The sequence below is a fragment of the Ranitomeya imitator genome, chromosome 4 (genome assembly GCF_032444005.1).
Source record: "Ranitomeya imitator isolate aRanImi1 chromosome 4, aRanImi1.pri, whole genome shotgun sequence".
NCBI classification, from domain to species: Eukaryota; Metazoa; Chordata; class Amphibia; order Anura; family Dendrobatidae; genus Ranitomeya; species Ranitomeya imitator.
Window position 1 is genome coordinate 633,151,272 of NC_091285.1, and position 24,668 is coordinate 633,175,939.

A 24,668-nucleotide genomic window follows, 5' to 3' on the forward strand; every position below is an offset into this window, starting at 1 on the left:
CTCGGACTCCCAGATGCCATTTCTGCCTTATACAGTGTCCAAACACTAAAATGGCGGCAGCCTCTTATCTCTTTCATCATCACCATGGTAACGAGCTAAAACTACCGTAGGCTAGCCAATGTTTCCTAAACAAGCTTTATTGACAGCCGACCTTATTACACACAAAAGGCCTTCAAGCGGCCACGCCCACCTTGGTGTAGTCAGCTTCTCTGATTGGCCGCCATATGACACGGTTTCCCCATGTAGCCACGCCCACTCTGACTAATGTGGGGAGAGTCACCGAAACCGGAAGTGTCACCGGGGAGCGAGAAAGAGAGACACAGGCGGAAGCGCCGGGTATCTGCCCGTGATAGGAGGACGGGGGAGAAGAGAGGTATGGAGGGTGTATGAGCATGTGATGTATGGGACCTGGTGACAGACGCACATTATTGGACAGGAGTGTGTGCGGTGTCATAGGCACAGTGGTTGTATGGTAGGGTGTATTACTGGAGTCTGTATATACACCACACATACAGATATACACACATATACAGTACACATACATATACTGCACACACACGCTAAAATCCCACGTGAACATATACTACACACGCACGCTAAAATCCCCCACGTGAACATATACTACACACGCACGCTAAAATCCCCCACGTGAACATATACTACACACGCACGCTAAAATCCCCCACGTGAACATATACTACACACGCTAAAATCCCCCACGTGAACATATACTACACACGCTAAAATCCCCCCGTGAACAGATACTACACACGCACGCTAAAATCCCCCCGTGAACATATACTACACACGCACGCTAAAATCCCCCACGTGAACATATACTACACACGCACGCTAAAATCCCCCACGTGAACATATACTACACACGCTAAAATCCCCCACGTGAACATATACTACACACGCTAAAATCCCCCCGTGAACAGATACTACACACGCACGCTAAAATCCCCCCGTGAACATATACTACACACGCTAAAATCCCCCACGTGAACATATACTACGCACGCACGCTAAAATCCCCCACGTGAACATATACTACACACGCTAAAATCCCCCACGTGAACATATACTACACACGCACGCTAAAATCCCCCACGTGAACATATACTACACACGCTAAAATCCCCCACGTGAACATATACTACACACGCTAAAATCCCCCACGTGAACATATACTACACACGCACGCTAAAATCCCCCACGTGAACATATACTACACATGCTAAAATCCCCCACGTGAACATATACTACACACGCTAAAATCCCCCCGTGAACAGATACTACACACGCACGCTAAAATCCCCCCGTGAACATATACTACACACGCTAAAATCCCCCACGTGAACATATACTACACACGCACGCTAAAATCCCCCACGTGAACATATACTACACACGCACGCTAAAATCCCCCACGTGAACATATACTACACGCGCTAAAATCCCCCACGTGAACATATACTACACATGCTAAAATCCCCCACGTGAACATATACTACACACGCACGCTAAAATCCCCCACGTGAACATATACTACACACGCACGCTAAAATCCCCCACGTGAACATATACTACACACGCACGCTAAAATCCCCCACGTGAACATATACTACACACGCACGCTAAAATCCCCCACGTGAACATATACTACACACGCACGCTAAAATCCCCCACGTGAACATATACTACACACGCACGCTAAAATCCCCCACGTGAACATATACTACACACGCACGCTAAAATCCCCCACGTGAACATATACTACGCACGCTAAAATCCCCCACGTGAACATATACTACACACGCACGCTAAAATCCCCCACGTGAACATATACTACACACGCACGCTAAAATCCCCCACGTGAACATATACTACACACGCACGATAAAATCCCCCACGTGAACATATACTACACGCGCTAAAATCCCCCACGTGAACATATACTACACGCGCTAAAATCCCCCCGTGAACATATACTACACACGCACGCTAAAATCCCCCACGTGAACATATACTACACACGCACGCTAAAATCCCCCACGTGAACATATACTACACACGCACGCTAAAATCCCCCACGTGAACATATACTACACACGCACGCTAAAATCCCCCACGTGAACATATACTACACACGCACGCTAAAATCCCCCACGTGAACATATACTACACACGCACGCTAAAATACCCCCCGTGAACACATGCTAAAATCCCCCACGTGAACATATACTACACACGCACGCTAAAATCCCCCCGTGAACATATACTACACACGCTAAAATCCCCCACGTGAACATATACTACACACGCACGCTAAAATCCCCCACGTGAACATATACTACACACGCACGATAAAATCCCCCACGTGAACATATACTACACGCGCTAAAATCCCCGACGTGAACATATACTACACACGCTAAAATCCCCCCGTGAACATATACTACACACGCACGCTAAAATCCCCCCGTGAACATATACTACGCACGCTAAAATCCCCCACGTGAACATATACTACACACGCACGCTAAAATCCCCCACGTGAACATATACTACACACGCACGCTAAAATCCCCCACGTGAACATATACTACACACGCACGCTAAAATCCCCCACGTGAACATATACTACACACGCACGCTAAAATCCCCCACGTGAACATATACTACACACGCACGCTAAAATCCCCCACGTGAACATATACTACACACGCACGCTAAAATCCACCACGTGAACATATACTACACACGCACGCTAAAATCCCATAACGTGAACATATACTACACACTCATGCTAAAATACCCCCTGTGAACACATGCTAAAATCCCCCACGTGAACATATACTACACACGCACGCTAAAATACCCCCCGTGAACACATGCTAAAATCCCCCACGTGAACATATACTACACATGCACGCTAAAATCCCCCACGTGAACATATACTACACACTCATGCTAAAATACCCCCCGTGAACACATGCCAAAATCCCCCACGTGAACATATACTACACACACACGCTAAAATCCCCCACGTGAACATATACTACACACGCACGCTAAAATCCCCCACGTGAACATATACTACACACGCACGCTAAAATCCCCCACGTGAACATATACTACACACGCACGCTAAAATCCCCCACGTGAACATATACTACACACGCACGCTAAAATACCCCCCGTGAACACATGCTAAAATCCCCCACGTGAACATATACTACACACGCACGCTAAAATCCCCCCGTGAACATATACTACACACGCACGCTAAAATCCCCCACGTGAACATATACTACACACGCACGCTAAAATCCCCCACGTGAACATATACTACACACGCACGCTAAAATCCCCCACGTGAACATATACTACACACGCACGCTAAAATCCCCCACGTGAACATATACTACACACGCACGCTAAAATCCCCCACGTGAACATATACTACACACGCACGCTAAAATACCCCCCGTGAACACATGCTAAAATCCCCCACGTGAACATATACTACACACGCACGCTAAAATCCCCCCGTGAACATATACTACACACGCTAAAATCCCCCACGTGAACATATACTACACACGCACGCTAAAATCCCCCACGTGAACATATACTACACACGCACGATAAAATCCCCCACGTGAACATATACTACACGCGCTAAAATCCCCGACGTGAACATATACTACACACGCTAAAATCCCCCCGTGAACATATACTACACACGCACGCTAAAATCCCCCCGTGAACATATACTACGCACGCTAAAATCCCCCACGTGAACATATACTACACACGCACGCTAAAATCCCCCACGTGAACATATACTACACACGCACGCTAAAATCCCCCACGTGAACATATACTACACACGCACGCTAAAATCCCCCACGTGAACATATACTACACACGCACGCTAAAATCCCCCACGTGAACATATACTACACACGCACGCTAAAATCCCCCACGTGAACATATACTACACACGCACGCTAAAATCCCCCACGTGAACATATACTACACACGCACGCTAAAATCCACCACGTGAACATATACTACACACGCACGCTAAAATCCCATAACGTGAACATATACTACACACTCATGCTAAAATACCCCCTGTGAACACATGCTAAAATCCCCCACGTGAACATATACTACACACGCACGCTAAAATACCCCCCGTGAACACATGCTAAAATCCCCCACGTGAACATATACTACACATGCACGCTAAAATCCCCCACGTGAACATATACTACACACTCATGCTAAAATACCCCCCGTGAACACATGCCAAAATCCCCCACGTGAACATATACTACACACACACGCTAAAATCCCCCACTTGAACATATACTACATATGCACGCTAAAATCCCCCCCGTGAACATATACTACACACACACCATAAAATACCCCCTGTGAACATATACTGCACTCTAAAATCCCCCACGTGAACATATACTGCACTCTACACGCATGCATGCTAAAATCCCCTCTGTGAACATATCCTACACGCATGCACGCTAAAATTTAAGCCTGCGTTTATCATCCTTCGCATTGCAATTGGTGAAATGCACTGTTCAATCTGCAGCTTAAAGTGACATGGTTTGTCTGCAGAGGGAACTAAAAATCTCATGTGGAACGCAGGTACTGTAAAATACAGCAGATATTCTGTAAAGAAAATCCATTGCCTTTCCACCCAAAGGGAACATACTCTTAAAAATGTCGCACCTTGGATCAATTGCTGCTCAGATTTTTTCCGTCTAATCCTCATTTCTGCTTCTGCATGAAACTCATCATGTGGAGCCGTCCGTAGTCGTGCTGCCGACAACATTTCTCAAAGGCCCCCATACACATTAGATATATGCTGGCTAAGCCCAAGTGTTTACAGGAACACTGATGTGAGGTCAGTAGGGGCCACTACTTTTCACCCAACGTGAGATGTCAGGGTTAAAAAGGAAAAAAGGATGAGGCCTTTGGATTTCAACATATCCAATCCTTTTTTTTTTTCTTTTGTGAGAAAAGCAATCATAAGTTTTGGGATGTGACTTCTACTCACTGATAACACATGGATGCTTGGCTGATGGTGTATAGAAGGGTCCTGGGAATTGCTTTCAGCAGACTGCTTCCTCAGACGTAGGGTACTATCGTAAGGTAGTCTGATTGACATTTTGTGGTAACATTTGGTCAGGCCATAGTACGTCCCTTTTTATCTACGGGTAGCTGTTTAAAGTTTGGGGTCAAGTACACACACGGTTGGACTGAGCTACCTCAATCTCCTCCAGTACACACACACGATGGGACTGAGCTACCTCAATCTCCTCCAGTACACACACACACATGGTGGGACTGAGCAACCTCAATCTCCTCCAGTACACACACATGGTGGGACTGAGCAACCTCAATCTCCTCCAGTACACACACATGGTGGGACTGAGCAACCTCAATCTCCTCCAGTACACACACACGATGGGACTGAGCAACCTCAATCTCCTCCAGTACACACACACACGATGGGACTGAGCAACCTCAATCTCCTCCAATACACACACACACATGGTGGGACTGAGCAACCTCAATCTCCTCCAGTACACACACACATGGTGGGACTGAGCAACCTCAATCTCCTCCAGTACACACACATGGTGGGACTGAGCAACCTCAATCTCCTCCAGTACACATACACACGATGGGACTGAGCAACCTCAATCTCCTCCAGTACACACACACACATGGTGGGACTGAGCAACCTCAATCTCCTCCAGTACACACATGGTGGGACTGAGCAACCTCAATCTCCTCCAGTACACATACACACGATGGGACTGAGCAACCTCAATCTCCTCCAGAACACACACACACATGGTGGGACTGAGCAACCTCAATCTCCTCCAGTACACACACATGGTGGGACTGAGCAACCTCAATCTCCTCCAGTACACATACACACGATGGGACTGAGCAACCTCAATCTCCTCCAGTACACACACACACATGGTGGGACTGAGCAACCTCAATCTCCTCCAGTACACACATGGTGGGACTGAGCAACCTCAATCTCCTCCAGTACACATACACACGATGGGACTGAGCAACCTCAATCTCCTCCAGTACACACACACACATGGTGGGACTGAGCAACCTCAATCTCCTCCAGTACACATACACACGATGGGACTGAGCAACCTCAATCTCCTCCAGTACACACACACATGGTGGGACTGAGCAACCTCAATCTCCTCCAGTACACACACACATGGTGGGACTGAGCAACCTCAATCTCCTCCAGTACACACACAAACGATGGGACTGAGCAACCTCAATCTCCTCCAGTACGCACACACCACATTCTCCTCCAGTACACACACACACACGATGGGACTCAGTGACCTCAATCTCCTCCAGTACACATACACACGATGGGACTGAGCAACCTCAATCTCCTCCAGAACGAACACACACACTTCAACTGAGCAACCTCAATCTCCTAATCTCCGGTACACACACGGTTGGCCTGAGCAACCTGAATCTCCTGCAGTACACGCACACACGGTGAACTGGGCAACCTCAGTCAATAGGCCATATATTCACATTGTCTTCGATGTTCTTCCCTGCAGCTTATTCCTACGGATTGTGTACAACAGACGAGGCTCAATGCCGCTGGGTCTCGGCCGAAGAAAGAAGGCTTCTCCGCTGATGGAGGAAGACGATGTGGGCGAGCGCACCGCTTTGGGAATATCCCATGCTGACAGTGTTTCCGGCAGCTCCATCTCACCGCAGATAGCAGGCCTTCCACCCCCTGCTCCTGCACTGCGACCTCGCTTGGTTTTCCATGCCCAGCTGGCTCACGGCAGCCCTACTGGGAGGATTGAGGGGTTCAGCAATGTGAAGGAGTTGTACGCCAAGATAGCAGAGGCATTCAATATAACTGCAAGTGAGGTGAGTACATGGCAGGTGAGGTCTAGAGCTGTCAGCTAAAGATGAGACGTCGCCCCTTTTCGCTCCGTGACATACCATTAAGTCATGGAGCAGATACGGGTGCCTGGAGGGGGCTTAGGAGCTGTGCCCACTCCATACAGGGCCAGCACCTGGTTCTAACAGCAGCGATATGAGCTGCGGGGGAAACTGAGTGCCTACGTGTTGCTGCCATCTTGGTGCTCCTCTGAACCCAGCCCTAGGTTTGGTTTTTACTATATTGCAGTGTGTAGTAAAAATTAAGCATAATAGAACAAGAGATCAAACAATCTCTATTTCAAGTCCCCTAAAAAGATTTAAAAAAAAAAAAAAAATAGTGAAAAGTACAAAAAAATTGAATTTGCTGCCTATTTCTCATTCAAACAAAAAATAATCATAGTGTCGCAGCTCCCCTAAAATCCGATCTTCTAAAAGATCACACTGTCTAACCCACAAGATCGCTTTTTTTACACTAAGCACCATGTAAATGAAACCTATAAAGCAAGTTTTCCATTTTTTATTTTTTTTTTATTTAGTCCCCATTTTTATTTTGCTTGAATTTTTTTTTTTTTCGTTTTTCTCTCTATCAAAGATTTTTGGTAGCTTTGCATCCATTTAGGTATGATCTATTAAAAAAATATATATTTTAAACGTACCTTAAATGCTGTAAAGAAAGGAAAAAAAATAAAATGAAAAAAAAAAAAAAGAAAAAAAAAAAAAAAAATATATATATATATATATATATATATATAATATATATATATATATATATATATATATATATATATATATATATATATATATATATATATATATATATATATATATATATTGAAATACCAAAATTGCCATTTGTTTTGGTCTCCACATCTCCTCTAAAAATGCATAACGAGGCAATCAAAACTTTTGATGTACCCCAAAATTGTACCAATACAAATTGTAAAAATAAACCAATCCTTCACACGGTTAAAATAAGTTACTTATATTTATTATTTAATTTATGTAGCTTTTTTAAAATATTTATTTAGTTTTTAAAATTCGGATTTTTTTTTTTAACCATTAAATAAAAAACAAAAAAAAAACCTTTCCAGATTTGGTATTGCTGTAATTGTACAGATATTGCTGTAAAAACGAAAACTAAAGAAACAATGGAACTGCAGTTTTTTTTTTTTCATCTGATTTGGCTTCCCTCCCCCATTTTTCAGGACACTATATGATAAAATAAATGGTATCCTTCAACACTGTAACTCTATCCTGTCTCACGGCTTTATGAATGCACAAATTAGATTAAAAATAAAAAGCTATGACTCTTGGAAGAAAAAAAGAAAACAAAAAATGCAAAAATGAAGAAAAAAAATTGCATCATTTAATGGGTGAAAATGACTAAGTGGTTTATCATTCAGGTTTTATTTTCCACTCCTCCTGCTTTATTACTGCCGCTGTTTGTGCAATAACTTTGTGTTTATGGTGTAAGCAATGATTATGGTTTCCTCCAGTATCAGTGCAGCGCCGGGAGTCAGACTGAGTGTGGTCTGTAATTATGGCTTCTCTTTGCTCCTTATAGTCACCAATAACATTGTGTTTGTATCAGGGCTGTGGAGTCAGTAAGCCAAACCTCCGACTCCTCAATTTCCCTGACCCCACGGCACCAGTCACAACTGATCATGTACATAAAGCACAGATTCATCTCAACTAAAAGCCCAGATCCTTAGATCAGACATATATAGGTCCTAGATTCTTATGAAAACATTTACAGCACATCCTGCGTTGTACTACTGTACCCGGTGTATTATATATTTTAGGAGTCGGTCCATTTTATACCGACTGGTATGTGCAGATGGACATCTCGGTGCAGAGGAGCCGCGTCTTGTGCCTTCCCTGCATTTTCTAATACCATATTTAATTCTCGCTCTGGTACTTCCAGGTGATGTTCTGCACACTGAACACCCACCGTCTGGACATGGACAAGCTCTTGGGGGGTCAGATAGGCCTGGAAGACTTCATCTTTGCTCACGTACGAGGCCAGAAAAAAGAGCTTGAGGTGTATAAATCTGAAGACTCGCTGGGCCTGACCATCACTGATAACGGCTCTGGTTATGCCTTTATCAAGGTAGTATAAAAAGATCCAAGTTGTTTTAGTGCATGAATTAAAGCCCACGATGGGGTGTGCATGTGTGTGTGTGTGTGTGGGGGGAGTCCCTTCCGGCTGTCTGCGTGTGTGGGGTTCCTCCTGGCTGTCTGCGTGTGTTGTGGCGGTTTTCCCGACTGTCTGCGTGCGTGGGGGTTCCTCGCGGCTGTCTGCGTGTGGGGGGGTCCTCTCGGCTGTCTGCGTATGTGGGGGGTCCTCCCAGCTGTCTGCATATGTGGGGGGTCCTCCCAGCTGTCTGCATATGTGGGGGGTCCTCCCAGCTGTCTGCGTATGTGGGGGGTCCTCCCGGCTGTCTGCGTGTGTGGGAGTTCCTCCCAGCTGTCTGCGTGTGGGGGGTCCTCCCGGCTGTCTGTGTATGTGGGGGTTCCTCCCGGCTGTCTGCGTGTGTGTGGGTTCCTCTCGGCTGTCTGCGTGTGTGGGGGTTTCTTGCGGCTTTCTGTCTGCGTGTGTGGGGGTCGTCCCGGCTGTCTGCGTGTGTGTGGGGTCCTCCCGGCTGTCTGCGAGTATGTGGGGGGATGTGGGAGATGGGAGGATTTGGCATGCCCGCTTTCTGTTCCTGTAGAGAATAAGACTCTGTTCTCTAGGAAGAGACAGCGGCGCTCTTATAGAGAACACGGGATCGCTTACTGCTCCTGCCTACAGAGGGATCAGGAGTGAGCGCTGCCAACCAAAGGATCATCAGACCCATCATTTGGCCAATGTGTATATCGTGGGCGTAATCTTGGACTTTCTAACCTCTGACCTCTGCTGTATCGCCAGCGTATTAAGGAAGGCAGCATCATCCACAGGATGCAGCTCATCAGCGTGGGGGACATGATAGAATCCATTAACGGGAAGAATCTGATTGGTAGCCGGCACTTTGAGGTGGCCCGAACGCTGAAGGAACTGCCCCGAGGAAGAGCCTTCACAGTGAAGCTGTGTGAACCCAGAAAAGCCTTTGGTAAGCTGATAACACTCATATATGAAGGGCAGATGAGAACATCCCCATCCTGCGCCGTACCCTGCAATCTTCAGCGGCCCCATAATAAATTAAATAAGGCAGTAGCCGTCTTGTGCAGTCGCCGATCCTTTTCGACAAGCCGCATCACGGTCAGTTTTTAATACTTTTTGTACATAATATGGAGTTATTGCATGTACTTTTTTACTTGTAAAGTCTGTTTTTCTCTAGTCACACCCTAAGCTTTATTTTGTGACATATCTCCACATTGCCTCATGCTGGTCTCTGCCCTGATTTGATGAATTATGGCTCAGAAGTATTTTCTCCAGGCTTTGTGTAATGTTTGCTGATGTAGGGATCTCACGGGGTAATGCTCAGCGCAGCTAGTACAGGGTGTGACTATTTGCTCAGTTCTGATTGAGGTTTCGCTCAGAATACTGCATTTGGCTCCAGTTACTGCTATTGTCTAGATTTGCCCCTTTCACATGTAAAGCGTCATGGAATAAATGGCGCTATATAAATGTATAATAATAATAAATTGTGGACAGTGCTGCAAAGATCAGAAATCACTAGCAGTTAGGCCATACATACAGTTATATGAAAAAGTTTGGGGACCCCTATTAATCTTAAGCTTAATGTTTTATAAAAATTGTTTTTTTTTTGCAACAGCTATTTCACTTTCATATATCTAATAGCTGTTGGACACAGTAATGTTTCTGCCTTGAAATGAGGCTTATTGTACTAACAGAAAATGTGCAATCTGCATTGAAACAAAATTTGACAGGTGCATAAGTATGGGCACCCTTATCATTTTCTTGTTTTAAATACTCCTTCCTACTTTTTACTGACTTACTAAAGCACTTTTTTTGGTTTTCTAACCTCATTGAGCTTTGAACTTCATAGCCAGGTGTATGCAATCATGAGAAAAGCTACTTAACCCCTTCCCGACCTGTGACACAGCGTATGCGTCATGAAAGTCGGTGCCAATCCGACCTGTGACGCATATGCTGTGTCACAGAAAGATCGCGTCCCTGCAGGCCGGGTGAAAGGGTTAACTCCCATTTCACCCGATCTGCAGGGACAGGGGGAGTGGTAGTTTAGCCCAGGGGGGGTGGCTTCACCCCCTCGTGGCTACGATCGCTCTGATTGGCTGTTGAAAGTGAAACTGCCAATCAGAGCGATTTGTAATATTTCACCTAAAAAAATGGTGAAATATTACAATCCAGCCATGGCCGATGCTGCAATATCATCGGCCATGGCTGGAAATACTAATGTGCCCCCACCCCACCCCTCCGATCGCCCCCCCAGCCCCCCGATCTGTGGCCCGCTCCCCTCCGTCCTGTGCTCCGCTCCCCCGTCCTCCTGTCCGCTCCCCCGTGCTCCAATCACACCCCCCCGTGCTCCAATCAAACCCCCCCGCACTCCGATCCCCCCCCGTGCTCCGAACCACCCCCCCTGCACACCGATCCCCCCCCCCTGCACACCGATCCACCCGCCCGCACACCGATCCACCCGCCCGCACACCGATCACTCTCCCCCATGCTCCGATCCCTCCCCCCCCGTGCTCCGACGCCCCCCCGTGCCCTGATCTCCCCCCCCTGTGCCCTGATCTCCCCCCCTTATACTTACCGATCCTGGCGGGGTCCGTCAGTCTTCTTCCCCGAGCGCCGCCATGTTCCAAAATGGCGGGCGCATGCGCAGTGCGCCCGCCGAATCTGCCGGCCGGCAGATTCGTTCCAATGTGAATTTTGATCACTGTGATATAATCTATCACAGTGGTCAAAATAAAAAAACAGTAAATGACCCCCCCCATTTGTCCCCCATAGATAGGGACAATAATAAAATAAAGAATTTTTTTTTTTTTCACTAAGGTTGGAGTTAGAACTAGGGTTAGGGTTAGGGTTAGGGTTAGGGGTAGGGTTAGGGGTAGGGGTAGGGTTAGGGGTAGGGGTAGGGTTAGGGGTAGGGTTAGGGTTAGGGTTTCGGTATGTGCACACGTATTCTGGTCCTCTGCGGATTTTTCTGCAGCGGATTTGATAAATCCGCAGTGCTAAACCGCTGCGGATTTATGGCAGATTTACCGCGGTTTTTCTGCGCATTTCACTGCGGTTTTACAACTGCGATTTTCTATTGGAGCAGTTGTAAAACCGCTGTGGAATCCGCAGAAAGAAGTGACATGCTGCAGAATGTAAACCGCTGCGTTTCCGTGCAGTTTTTCCGCAGCATGTGTACAGCGATTTTTGTTTCCCATAGGTTTACATTGAAATGTAAACTCATGGGAAACTGCTGCGGATCCGCAGCGTTTTCCAAAGCGTGTGCACATACCTTTAGAATTAGGCTATGTGCACACGGTGCGGATTTGGCTGCGGATCCGCAGCGGATTGGCCGCTGCGGATCCGCAGCAGTGTTCCATCAGGTTTACAGTACCATGTAAACCTATGGAAAACCAAATCCGCTGTGCCCATGGTGCGGAAAATACCGCACGGAAACGCTGCGTTGTATTTTCCGCAGCATGTCAATTCTTTGTGCGGATTCCGCAGCGTTTTACACCTATTCCTCAATAGGAATCCGCAGGTGAAATCCGCAGGTAAAACGCAGTGCCTTTTACCCGCGGATTTTTCAAAAATGGTGCGGAAAAATCTCACACGAATCCGCAACGTGGGTACATAGCCTTAGGGTTAGGGTTGGGTTGGAATTAGGGTTGTGGTTAGGGTTAGGGGTGTGTTGGGGTTAGGGTTGTGGTTAGGGGTGTGTTGCGGTTAGGGTTGTGGTTAGGGTTACGGCTACAGTTGGGATAAGGGTTAGGGGTGTGTTGGCGTAAGAATTGAGGGGTTTCCACTGTTTAGGCACATCAGGGGGTCTCCAAACGCAACATGGCGCCACCATTGATTCCAGCCAATCTTTTATTCAAAAAGTCAAATGGTGCTCCTTCCCTTCCGAGCCCCGACGTGTGCCCAAACAGTGGTTTACCCCCACATATGGGGTATCAGTGTACTCAGGACAAACTGGGCAACAATTACTGGGGTCCAATTTCTCCTGTTACCCTTGAGAAAATAAAAAATTGCTTGCTAAAACATCATTTTTGAGGAAAGTAAAATGATTTTTTATTTTCACGGCTCTGCGTTGTAAACGTCTGTGAAGCACTTGGGGGTTCAAAGTGCTCACCACATATCTAGATAAGTTCCTTGGGGGGTCTAGTTTCCAAAATGGGGTCACTTGTGGGGGGTTTCTACTGTTTAGGCACACCAGGGGCTCTGCAAACGCAACGTGACGCCCGCAGACCATTCCATCAAAGTCTGCATTTCAAAACGTCACTACTTGACTTCCGAGCCCCGACATGTGCCCAAACAGTGGTTTACCCCCACATATGGGGTATCAGCGTACTCAGGACAAACTGGGCAACAATTACTGGGGTCCAATTTCTCCTGTTACCCTTGAGAAAATAAAAAATTGCTTGCTAAAACATCATTTTTGAGGAAAGTAAAATGATTTTTTATTTTCACGGCTCTGCGTTGTAAACGTCTGTGAAGCACTTGGGGGTTCAAAGTGCTCACCACATATCTAGATAAGTTCCTTGGGGGGTCTAGTTTCCAAAATGGGGTCACTTGTGGGGGGTTTCTACTGTTTAGGCACACCAGGGGCTCTGCAAACGCAACGTGACGCCCGCAGACCATTCCATCAAAGTCTGCATTTCAAAACGTCACTACTTGACTTCCGAGCCCCGACATGTGCCCAAACAGTGGTTTACCCCCACATATGGGGTATCAGCGTACTCAGGACAAACTGGGCAACAATTACTGGGGTCCAATTTCTCCTGTTACCCTTGAGAAAATAAAAAATTGCTTGCTAAAACATCATTTTTGAGGAAAGAAAAATGATTTTTTATTTTCACGGCTCTGCGTTGTAAACGTCTGTGAAGCACTTGGGGGTTCAAAGTGCTCACCACATATCTAGATAAGTTCCTTGGGGGGTCTAGTTTCCAAAATGGGGTCACTTGTGGGGGGTTTCTACTGTTTAGGCACACCAGGGGCTCTGCAAACGCAACGTGACGCCCGCAGACCATTCCATCAAAGTCTGCATTTCAAAAGTCACTACTTCCCTTCTGAGCCCCGACGTGTGCCCAAACAGTGGTTTACCCCCACATATGGGGTATCAGCGTACTCAGGAGAAACTGGACAACAACTTTTGGGGTCCAATTTCTCCTGTAACCCTTGGGAAAATAAAAAATTCTGGGCTAAAAAATTATTTTTGAGGAAAGAAAACGTATTTATTATTTTCACTGCTCTGTGTTATAAACTTCTGTGAAGCACTTGGGGGTTCAAAGTGCTCACCTCACATCTAGATAAGTTCCTTTCGGGGTCTAGTTTCTAAAATGGGGTCACTTGTGGGGGGTTTCTACTGTTTAGCCACATCAGGGGCTCTGCAAACGCAACGTAACGCCCGCAGAGCATTCCATCAAAGTCTGCATTTCAAAATGTCACTACTTGACTTTCGAGCCCCGACATGTGCCCAAACTGTGGTTTACCCCCACATATGGGGTATCAGCGTACTCAGGAGAAACTGTACAACAACTTTTGGGGTCAAATTTCTCCTGTTACCCTTGGGAAAATAATAAATTGCAGGCTAAAAGATCATTTTAGAGAAAACAAAATTTTTATTTTATTTTCATGGCTCTGCGTTATAAACTTCTGTGAAGCACTTGGAAGTTCAAAGTCCTCACCACACATCTAGATTAGTTCCTTTGGGGGTCTAGTTTCCAAAATGGGGTCATATGTGGGGGATCTCCAATGTTTAGGCACACAGGGGCTCTCCAAACGTGACATGGTGTCCGCTAATGATTGGAGCTAATTTTCCATTTAAAAAGCCAATTGGCGTGCCTTCCCTTCCGAGCCCTGCCGTGCGCCCAAACAGTGGTTTACCCCCACATATGGGGTATCAGCGTACTCAGGACAAACTGGACAACAACATTTGCGGTCCAATTTCTCCTATTACCCTTGGCAAAATAGGAAATTCCAGGCTAAAAATCATTTTTGAGGAAAGAAAAATTATTTTTTATTTTCATGGCTCTGCATTATAAACTTCTGTGAAGCACCTGGGGGTTTAAAGTGCTCAATATGCATCTAGATAAGTTCCTTGGGGGGTCTAGTTTCCAAAATGGGGTCACTTGTGGGGGAGCTCCAATGCATAGGCACACAGGGGCTCTCTAAACGCGACATGGTGTCCGCTAACAATTGGAGCTAATTTTCCATTCAAAAAGTCAAATGGCGCGCCTTCCCTTCCGAGCCCTGCCGTGTGCCCAAACAGTGGTTTACCCCCACATATGAGGTATCGGCGTACTCGGGAGAAATTGCCCAACAAATTTTAGGATTCATTTTATCCTATTGCCCATGTGAAAATGAAAAACTGAGGCGAAAAGAATTTTTTTGTGAAAAAAAAAAGTACTTTTTCATTTTTACAGATCAATTTGTGAAGCACCTGAGGGTTTAAAGTGCTCAATATGCATCTAGATAAGTTCCTTGGGGGGTCTAGTTTCCAAAATGGGGTCATTTGTGGGTGAGCTCCAATGTTTAGGCACACGGGGGCTCTCCAAACACGACATGGTGTCCGCTAACGATGGAGATAATTTTTCATTCAAAGAGTCAAATGGCGCTCCTTCCCTTCCGAACCTTACCATGTGCCCAAACAGTGGTTTACCTCCACATGTGAGGTATCGGTGTACTCATGAGAAATTGCCCAAGAAATTTTAGGATCCATTTTATCCTGTTGCCCATGTGAAAATGAAAAAAATTGAGGCTAAAAGAATTTTTTTGTGAAAAAAAAGTACTTTTTCATTTTTACGGATCAATTTGTGAAGCCCCCGGGGGTTCAAAGTTCTCACTATGCATCTAGATAAGTTCCTTGGGGCGTCTAGTTTCCAAAATGGGGTCACGTGTGGGGGAGCTCCAATTTTTAGGCACACGGGGGCTCTCCAAACGTGACATGGTGTCCGCTAAAGAGTGGAGCCAATTTTTCATTCAAAAAGTCAAATGGCGCTCCTTCCCTTCCAAGCCCTGCCGTGCGCCCAAACATTGGTTTACCCCCACATATGAGGTATCAGCGTACTCAGGACAAATTGGACAACAACTTTCGTGGTTCAGTTTCTCCTTGTACCATTGGGAAAATAAAAAAAATGTTGCTAAAAGATAATTTTTGTGACTAAAAAGTTAAATGTTCATTTTTTCCTTCCATGTTGCTTCTGCTGCTGTGAAGCACCTGAAGGGTTAAAAAACTTCTGGAATGTGGGTTTGAGTACCTTGAGGGGTGCATTTTTTAGAATGGTGTCACTTTTGGGTATTTTCATCCATATAGACCCCTCAAACTGACTTCAAATGTGAGGTGGTCCCTAAAAAAAATGGTTTTGTAAATTTCGTTGTAAAAATGAGAAATCGCTGGTCAAATTTTAACTCTTATAACTTCCTAGCAAAAAAAAATGTTGTTTCCAAAATTGTGCTGGTGTAAAGTATACATGTGGGAAATGTTATTTATTAACTATTTTGTGTCACATAACTCTCTGGTTTAACAGAATAAAAATTCAAAATGTGAAAATTGCGAAATTTTCAAAATTTTCGCCAAATTTCCGTTTTTATCACAAATAAACGCAGAATTTATTGACCTAAATTTACCACTAACATGAAGCCCAATATGTCACGAAAAAACAATCTCAGAACCGCTAGGATCCGTTGAAGCGTTCCTGAGTTATTACCTCATAAAGGGACACTGGTCAGAATTGCAAAAAACGGCAAGGTCTTTAAGGTCAAAATAGGCTGGGTCATGAAGGGGTTAAAGTGGCCACTTGCAAGTTGTTCTCCTGTTTGAATCTCCTCTGAAGAGTGGCATCATGGGCTCCTCAAAACAACTGTCTAATGATCTGAAAACAAAGATTATTCAACATAGTTGTTCAGGGGAAGGATACAAAAAGCTGTCTCAGAGATTTAACCTGTCAATTTCCACTGTGAGGAACATAGTAAAGAAATGGAAGAACACAGGTACAGTTCTTGTTAAGGCCAGAAGTGGCAGGCCAAGAAAAACATCAGAAAGGCAGAGAAGAATGGTGAGATCAATCCTCAGACCACCTCCAGAGAGCTGCAGCATCAACTTGCTGCAGATGGTGTCACTGTGCATCGGTCAACTATACAACGCACTTTTCACAAGGAGAAGCTGTATGGGAGAGTGATGCGAAAGAAGCCGTTTCTGCAAGCACGCCACAGAGTCGGCTGAGGTATGCAAAAGCACATTTGGAGAAGCCAATTTCTTTTTGGAAGAAGGTCCTGTGGACTGATGAAACCAAGATTGAGTTGTTTGGTCATACAAAAAGGCGTTATGCATGGCGGCCAAAAAACACAGCATTCCAAGAAAAACACTTGCTACCCACAGTAAAATTGGGTGGAGGTTCCATCATGCTTTGGGGTTGTGTGGCCAATGCCGGCATCGGGAATCTTGTTAAAGTTGAGGGACGCATGGATTCCTCTTAGTATCAGCAGATTCTTGACAATAATGTTCAGGAATCAGTGACAAAGTTGAAGTTACGCAGTGGATGGATCTTTCAGCAAGACAATGATCCAAAACACCGCTCCAAATCTACTCAGGCATTCATGCAGAGGAACGATTACACTGTTCTGGAATGGCCATCCCAGTCCCCAGACCTAAATATCATTGAACATCTGTGGGATCATTTGAAGAGGGCTGTCCATGCTCGGCGACCATCAAACTTAACTGAACTGGAATTGTTTTGTAAGGAGGAATGGTCAAAAATACCTTCATCCAGGATCCAGGAACTCATTAAAAGCTACAGGAAGTGACTAGAGGCTGTTATTCTTGCAAAAGGAGGATCTACTAAATATTAATGTCACTTTTCTGGTGGGGTGCCCATACTTATGCACCTGTCAAATTTAGTTTGAATGCAGATTGCACATTTTCTGTTAGTCCAATAAACCTCATTTCAAGGCAGAAACATTACTGTGTCCAACAGTTATTAGATATATGAAACTGAAATAGCTGTTGCAAAAAAAAACAATTTTTATAAAACATTAAGCTTAAGATTAATAGGGGTGCCCATACTTTTTCATATAACTGTACATACATACATTCTGTTCTGTACAAATGACTTTTCTGCAGTCCCATTATCATCCATGCCAGACAACACCTTTTATATAAGTGTGATTAAGACAGGATCCACCATTCACAATAGGCGATGTCACAGCTCACCTCCTCCTCCCTACATTGGTGATGGTAACCTATTGGTGCTAATGTCCATGTTCCCAACTGAATGTAGGAACATAATATTTTAGGCCTTGTCCAGTGCCTGGCCAACCCATTTTTAATAATGCAGTGACCTATGTAAATAAAAATACCCTATATTCACCGCCTGCACCAGTGCTGTTCCAGTGACGCTGGCCGCGGGGCTCGCGTGGCATAGCAAGTGGTCACTCGAGACTCGGCACCAGTGGAACGGACCGCCGATGCAGGAGGTGAGTATAGGACATTGTTTACTTTACAAGGGGCAATACTTGTTTTTTTTTTTGTTTTCTTTTCCACACCCCCCACCCCCTTCCCCCCCAAAAAAAAGTAAAAAAAAAAATTGTCCAACTTTTCTACAAGCTACGCACCATAAAAACCTGATTTAGACAATAAATACTTTTCTGAAAATGTTGGTCATGTCATGTGTATTAAAATTGGAGGCTGGTAAGTAGAGGGTCCATTTGCTGGTGTATTGCAGGAACATACCACTGCGTGTCCACAGCCCCCATCTCTCTGACTGATCCTGTTCCAGTAAGGGCGCGTTTACAATTGCCGATAATCGTGAACAAGCATTCCTAGGAACGCGGTTTTCCCAAGTACCGTATTTGCTTGTCTAAACAGCTGTCAATTGTCTGATACAGGAGCAAAATACTCGTTCTTCTAGGTTTTTTTTTTTTTTCTTTAAAATCATCGTTCTCGACAGCCCATCATCCTGTGTATACATGTGCTGTCGAGAACAATTATATGGTGTAAACGATCGTTCTGGAAGTGCAATCAGTAAGTCCATAAAACGTCCGGCAGCCGGCTTGCATGTGGCTGATAGATGATCATTTAATGGCCGCGTGCCATGGACTAGGTGGAAGCAGGAGAGACTAGCCGTTGTTAGCCCCCCACAGTAGGTGAGGTGTGTTTGCTTTAAGAGATTTCTCTGTGTAAATATATGTTCATTGTTTCTTCTCAGATATGATCGGTCAGCGCTCCAACTCATCCGCAAATAGTGCTGGGATATCCTCAGGTAGAGGAACGTTACGCCTCCGAGCCAAGGGACCACCGACCGTGGAGGAGCTGGTGAGAGAGGTGGGATTTGTGCACTGAAGTCTTTGGTGGAGGAGCTGCTGTTGTGTGTACAGAAAGGTTGGAGACAGTAGGGATGAGTGCGTTAGTAGGGATGAGTGCGTTAGTAGGGATGAGTGCGTTAGTAGGGATGAGTGCGTTAGTAGGGATGAGTGCGTTAGTAGGGATGAGTGCGTTAGTAGGGATGAGTGCGTTAGTAGGGATGAGTGCGTTAGTAGGGATGAGTGCAGTACGATTCTACGATCTGGGGCGACAATTAGGGGCCGATACAAATTGACCACTCTGCTGTGTCCATTCCCCTGACTCCAGGTCTCTGTCATTGAGGAGAAAGCCATACAGAAAGTGGACGATCTCCTGGAGAGCTACATGGGCATCCGAGACAGCGATCTGGGTGAGTTCACTAGAACCTGGTGATCGGTCGTTTTATTGCCTGTTACGGTATATTTTGCATTGCTAAAGTAATAAATTGATAAAGTCACTGCAGATTATTGTTTCTGAGGAAAATGTAAGAAGATCAACTTTGACGCAGCATTTCAAGCAAAGGGCTGTCAAAGTCAAGTCATTGGCTTAGAAATCTATTGAATGGTGACAAAGAGCATTACTGGTCTCCTTCTTCAGGAGTTGTGGGGGGAGAGGTTCCTGCTGCAGACAGTTGCCTAACAGCCAAAGATGAGGTCAGATCTGAACTATGAAGGAAGAGGGGCGGGAAAATTACCAGTCTCTGGGTTGGGAGTTTAGAGCGAGACATTAAAAAGGAATGGGTTTGTGTATCTTGTACATTTTGTAGACCTTTAAAATGCTACGGTTTACCATTATTTTTAAAGCTTTAACCCCTTTCTGACCTTGGACGGGATAGTACGTCCGAGGTCAGAACCCCAGCTTTGATGCGGGCTCTGGCGGTGAGCCTGCATCTAAGCCGGGACATGTCAGCAGTTTTGAACAGCTGACATGTGCGCGCAATAGTGACGGGTGAAATCGTGATCCACCCGCCGCTATTAGCTAGTTAAATGCCGCTGTCAAACGCTGACAGCGGCATTTAACCGCTGCTTCCGGCCATCGGGCTGGAAATGCTCGCATCGCCGACCCCGTCACATGATCGGGGGTCAGCGATGCGTCTGCATAGTAACCATAGAGGTCCTTGAGACCTCTGTGGTTGCTGATGCCGGATTGCTGTGAGTATCACCCTGTGGTCGGCGCTCATAGCAAGCCTGCAATTCAGCTACATAGGAGCGATCTGATGATCACTGCTATGTAGCCGAGCCGATCCAGTTGTGCCAGCTTCTAGCCTCCCATGGAGGCTATTGAAGCATGGCAAAAGTGTGTAAAAAAAAAAAAAAAAAAAAAGTGAAAAAAAAATAAAAGTTTAAATCACCCCCCTTTCGCCCCATTCAAAATAAAGCAATAAAAAAATCAAATATACACATATTTATTATCGCCGCGTTCAGAATCGCCCGATCTATCAATAAAAAATGGATTAACCTCATCGCTAAATGGCGTAGCGAGGAAAAAAAATTGAAACGCCAGAGTTACGTTTTTTTGGTCGCCGTGACATTGCATTAAAATGCAGTAACGGGCGAGCAAAAGAACGTATCTGCACAAAAGTGGTATCAATAAAAACGTCAGCTTGGAACGCAAAAAATAAGCCCTCACTTGACCCCAGATGACGAAACATGGAGACGCTACGGGTATCGGAAAATTGCGCAATGTAAAAAAAAATTTTTTTTAGCAAAGTTTGGAATTTTTTTTCACGACTTCGATAAGAGAACCTAGACATGTTTGGTGTCTATGAACTCATAATGGCCTGGAGAATCATAATGGCAAGTCAGTTTTAGCATTTAGTGAACCTAGTAAAAAAGCCAAACAAAAAACAAGTGTGAGATTGCACTTTTTTTGCAATTTCACCGCACTTGGAATTTTTTTCCCGTTTTCTAGTACACGATATGGTAAAACCAATGGTGTCATTCAAAAGTACAACTCGTCCCGCAAAAAAATAAGCCCTCACATGGCCAAATTGATGGAAAAATAAAAAAGTTCTGGCTCTAGGAAGGAGGGGAGCGAAAAACGAGAACGCAAAAACGGAAAATCCCAAGGTCATGAAGGGGTTAAAGGGGGTGTCCACTACTCTTAGAAACCCCTTGTGAATTCCTATTTCCCCAGTAATATAACACCACTTATACATGCTTCCAGTGTCGGCACTGGCTTTCCCGGGGGACATTATGTCACACGATCACTAAGGTCAATCGGCATCATGCTCCTTTTCTTCAGACAAATCAAGACATCCGGAAAAAGTGTGCGCTGCGGCTGCCCTCTCCGGATGTCTATTATGTCCGTAGGAGAATAAATCCAGTGCTGATTGTCCACAGGGATCACGTGACATAACAATGTCCACCAGGAGAGTCGGTGTCAACACCGCTGGAACGGCACCGATAACGGAGGGGAGTGTAAGTTTTTATTTTACTGGGTGAAAGGATGGGGGTCCAGAAGGGGTTGTCCTAATAGTGGACAACCCCTTTAAAGCCATATTTAAATTAGCCTGGAGGTTCATTATGGGTGGTTCATGGACACACCCCGCTTGCCATCCAGGTTATTTTGCATGTGGTGATTTCTCAGATTCTCACACAGTGAGTATCACTAGTTTCAGGGTCAGTGAGAAGCGGCTGATGAGAGTAGTGCTCTATCAGGGGGAGCGCTCGCCTTGCTCCATCATGTAGTTATAGTAAGTGGCCCCTGATGGTTAAACTGTCGGCTGCACAGATCGACTCAATATCATTACTGCTTCGTGTTCCTTTTTTTTTTCCTCCCTGGTCTATAATTTATTTAATTTAGTTTAATTGGATGAGTGAATGTGAAATCCGCGCCAGATATTCTGCATTCTGACCTTTTGTTGCCCTCGTTTGCAGCTGGCACCATGGTGGAGCTCGGCATGGATAAACAGAACCCTGACGACTTCTCCCAGGCCTTGGACCGCACGCTAGGGGACTTCGCTTTCCCAGACGAGTTCGTCTTTGATGTCTGGGGCGCAATAGGCGATGCCAAGGCCGGACGCTACTGAATTCTCTTAACCCCGGCATCTTGCCCTTGGTCTTTTATAAAGGGGGTTGGATCCGCTGCTTCCCGTCCACATCTTCTCTCATCCAGCCCTAGGAGGTGGGTGGAGGACTGGCACACTGGTGACACGGGATCGGATAAGGGCTAAACCACTGCTGTCAGGACCCTGGCACTGATTAACCTCTGGGTGACTGATACGAATGGGCATAGACATTACGTTTTCAGAATCCAAACCCACCGCAGGACCGAAGATGGCGGGGACCGTACTGCACACTACAACCTCCACAATAACGCTCCACTACATTCCTCGGAGGGATATTCCGAATATCTACAAAAATGAGATAAGCTACTGGAATAGTCGGACCCTCAATGCGGAAACGCACGCCGGTGACATTCCCACCCTTACAGGACATTTTTCTAACGTTAAAGTCTATATCTGCTAAAAGAGTCGTATGTTACAGACCCCTCCGTCTTCAGAAGATGCTGGTTAATTAGCGCCACCCGGTGTCTGGGAGGCAGAATTGCAATAATGTTTATAGTGCGTCTTACTGACCCGGAGGAATCATTGACCTTAGATAATTTATGTCGTCAACTCACAAGTCTATTTTCTGTGTTCCTTATTATGATTGTAAGAGAAACGAAGAACAGGATTTATTAAAAGATTTTATACATGGGTGTTCTCCATTTCTTCTTGGGAGGGATACAAATAAAAATTAGGCTTTGGACGATAGTGATAAATAGAATTAAAGTTTTTTTTGTTTTTTTTTTAAGGCTAACATATTGATGACCATAGGTGGGCTCCAACACGTGGCACCCCTCCACTCATCAGATGCTACCTGGGGGATAGACTGTAGTACTTCACCATAACCAATATATAAATGTGGCTCCTTACATTGCAAATGTCAACCAGATGGCAGACCAACCAATCATCTTACACTGGTAACCTCTCCTGCGTATGTGCCATCAATATGTTAGTAGGGGGGCAGCACGGTGGCTCAGTGGTTAGCACTGCAGCGCTGGGGTTTTGGGTTCAAATCCCACCAAGGACAACATCTGCAAGGGGTTTATAGGTTCTCCCCAGGTTTGTGTGGGTTTCCTCCGGGTTCTCCTGTTTCCTCCCACACTCCAAAGACATACTGATTGGGAATCTAGATTGTGGGGACAGTGCCGATAATGGTTGTAAAGTGCTTTGGAATTATTGGCGCTATATAAGCAAAGTAATAGTCCCGGACAAAACCTTCTAAGAAGTCAAATTCACCCAGTGATCCTTATGTGGGCTGGCAGTGTCAGGGAAGTTCAGTAGCACCGCTCCAGTGCTGAAATTATAAAAAAAAACACTGGAGTGGTGCTTTAATCTAACTAATTTTGCTAGATTTTGGAAATCTAGACCTTCGTCGGTCAACATTCAGACATTGTCATAGGTTCTCAGTGCGAAACCCACCACAAATTAGAATAAAAGTGGATGGCGCCCCAGTCCACACCGCACAGAATTCTGAGCATGCAGGAAAAACTGCAATAAATGAACATTCATAGGCCTTGGCCCGACTCAAGACTGCTATTTTGTACACTAGGCTTGAGAAAGGCTGCTGGCGTATAAGATGGGCCACATTCATTAAGAATCGTGCTCTTTTTGCAGAATTTGGTGCCTCTTTCAGTTGCCGTACCACACCCCCCCAAAAAATGTGTTTTTCTAATTTAGGAATTTGTCGGCCACATCCCGTCCCACCTGTGCCCTGTCTATTTTTCAGAAGACTAAAGCAGTAAAATTTGACGCAGTTTTACACCAGAAAAAAAGGATAAAATTCCTTGATGAATCGGGGGGCTTTGTCCTCTCCATGATGGTGTCTAGGATCATTAGATATTCTAGAGTATCTGTTAATTTGTCGCTTAGGCCCTCTATGGCGGTGCTCATTTCCGCATTGAGAAATGAGCCATATCTGCACGTATTCCTTCAGAGGAGTCGTCCACGCTCCCCCCACAGGTATGTGGAGACGCCACTTCGTAAGTGATTGATGTCTAACGGCCCCCTTTAGGATCTGTTATGGTCCTAACACCAGAAATAGTAATTTTCTCCGTTTCTTCATAGTGCTGCCTCAGCGTTCCTCCTCAGACGGCCATATAAAGCAAGTCTCGCTCCGCTTTGTATGGCCGCCTGACTCTGCCCTTAGGGGCCGCAACGCCGTTTACACGGTAGAT

General features: G+C 45.4%; 1 protein-coding gene across 2 annotated transcripts; it reads left to right on the plus strand.

Moving 5' to 3' along the window:
- The first annotated feature begins 241 nt into the window (after positions 1 to 241).
- On the plus strand, positions 242 to 23,143 carry GIPC1 (GIPC PDZ domain containing family member 1). Of its 2 annotated transcripts, none has more exons than XM_069766780.1 (7): positions 242 to 373; positions 6,651 to 6,972; positions 8,912 to 9,097; positions 9,896 to 10,076; positions 19,312 to 19,427; positions 19,734 to 19,815; positions 22,325 to 23,143. In XM_069766780.1, the coding sequence occupies exons 2-7, from the start codon at positions 6,688 to 6,690 to the stop codon at positions 22,474 to 22,476; spliced, it is 1,002 nt and encodes a 333-aa protein (XP_069622881.1). In that variant the 5' UTR covers positions 242 to 373; positions 6,651 to 6,687; the 3' UTR covers positions 22,477 to 23,143. The 2 variants fall into 2 exon arrangements, with proteins under 2 accessions (XP_069622881.1, XP_069622882.1); XM_069766781.1 differs by having other exon boundaries at positions 19,312 to 19,418.
- The last annotated feature ends 1,525 nt before the right edge of the window (positions 23,144 to 24,668 follow it).

What these genes read in the sequence shown, in the direction of transcription:
- GIPC1 (XM_069766780.1), top strand. Translation starts at nt 6,688, where the DNA reads ATGCCGCTGGGTCTCGGCCGAAGAAAGAAGGCTTCTCCGCTGATGGAG. An exon ending in CTGGTTATGCCTTTATCAAG is followed by an intron (nt 9,098 to 9,895) that starts GTAGTATAAAAA and finishes CTGTATCGCCAG; the next exon opens with CGTATTAAGGAAGGCAGCAT. An exon ending in TGAACCCAGAAAAGCCTTTG is followed by an intron (nt 10,077 to 19,311) that starts GTAAGCTGATAA and finishes GTTTCTTCTCAG; the next exon opens with ATATGATCGGTCAGCGCTCC.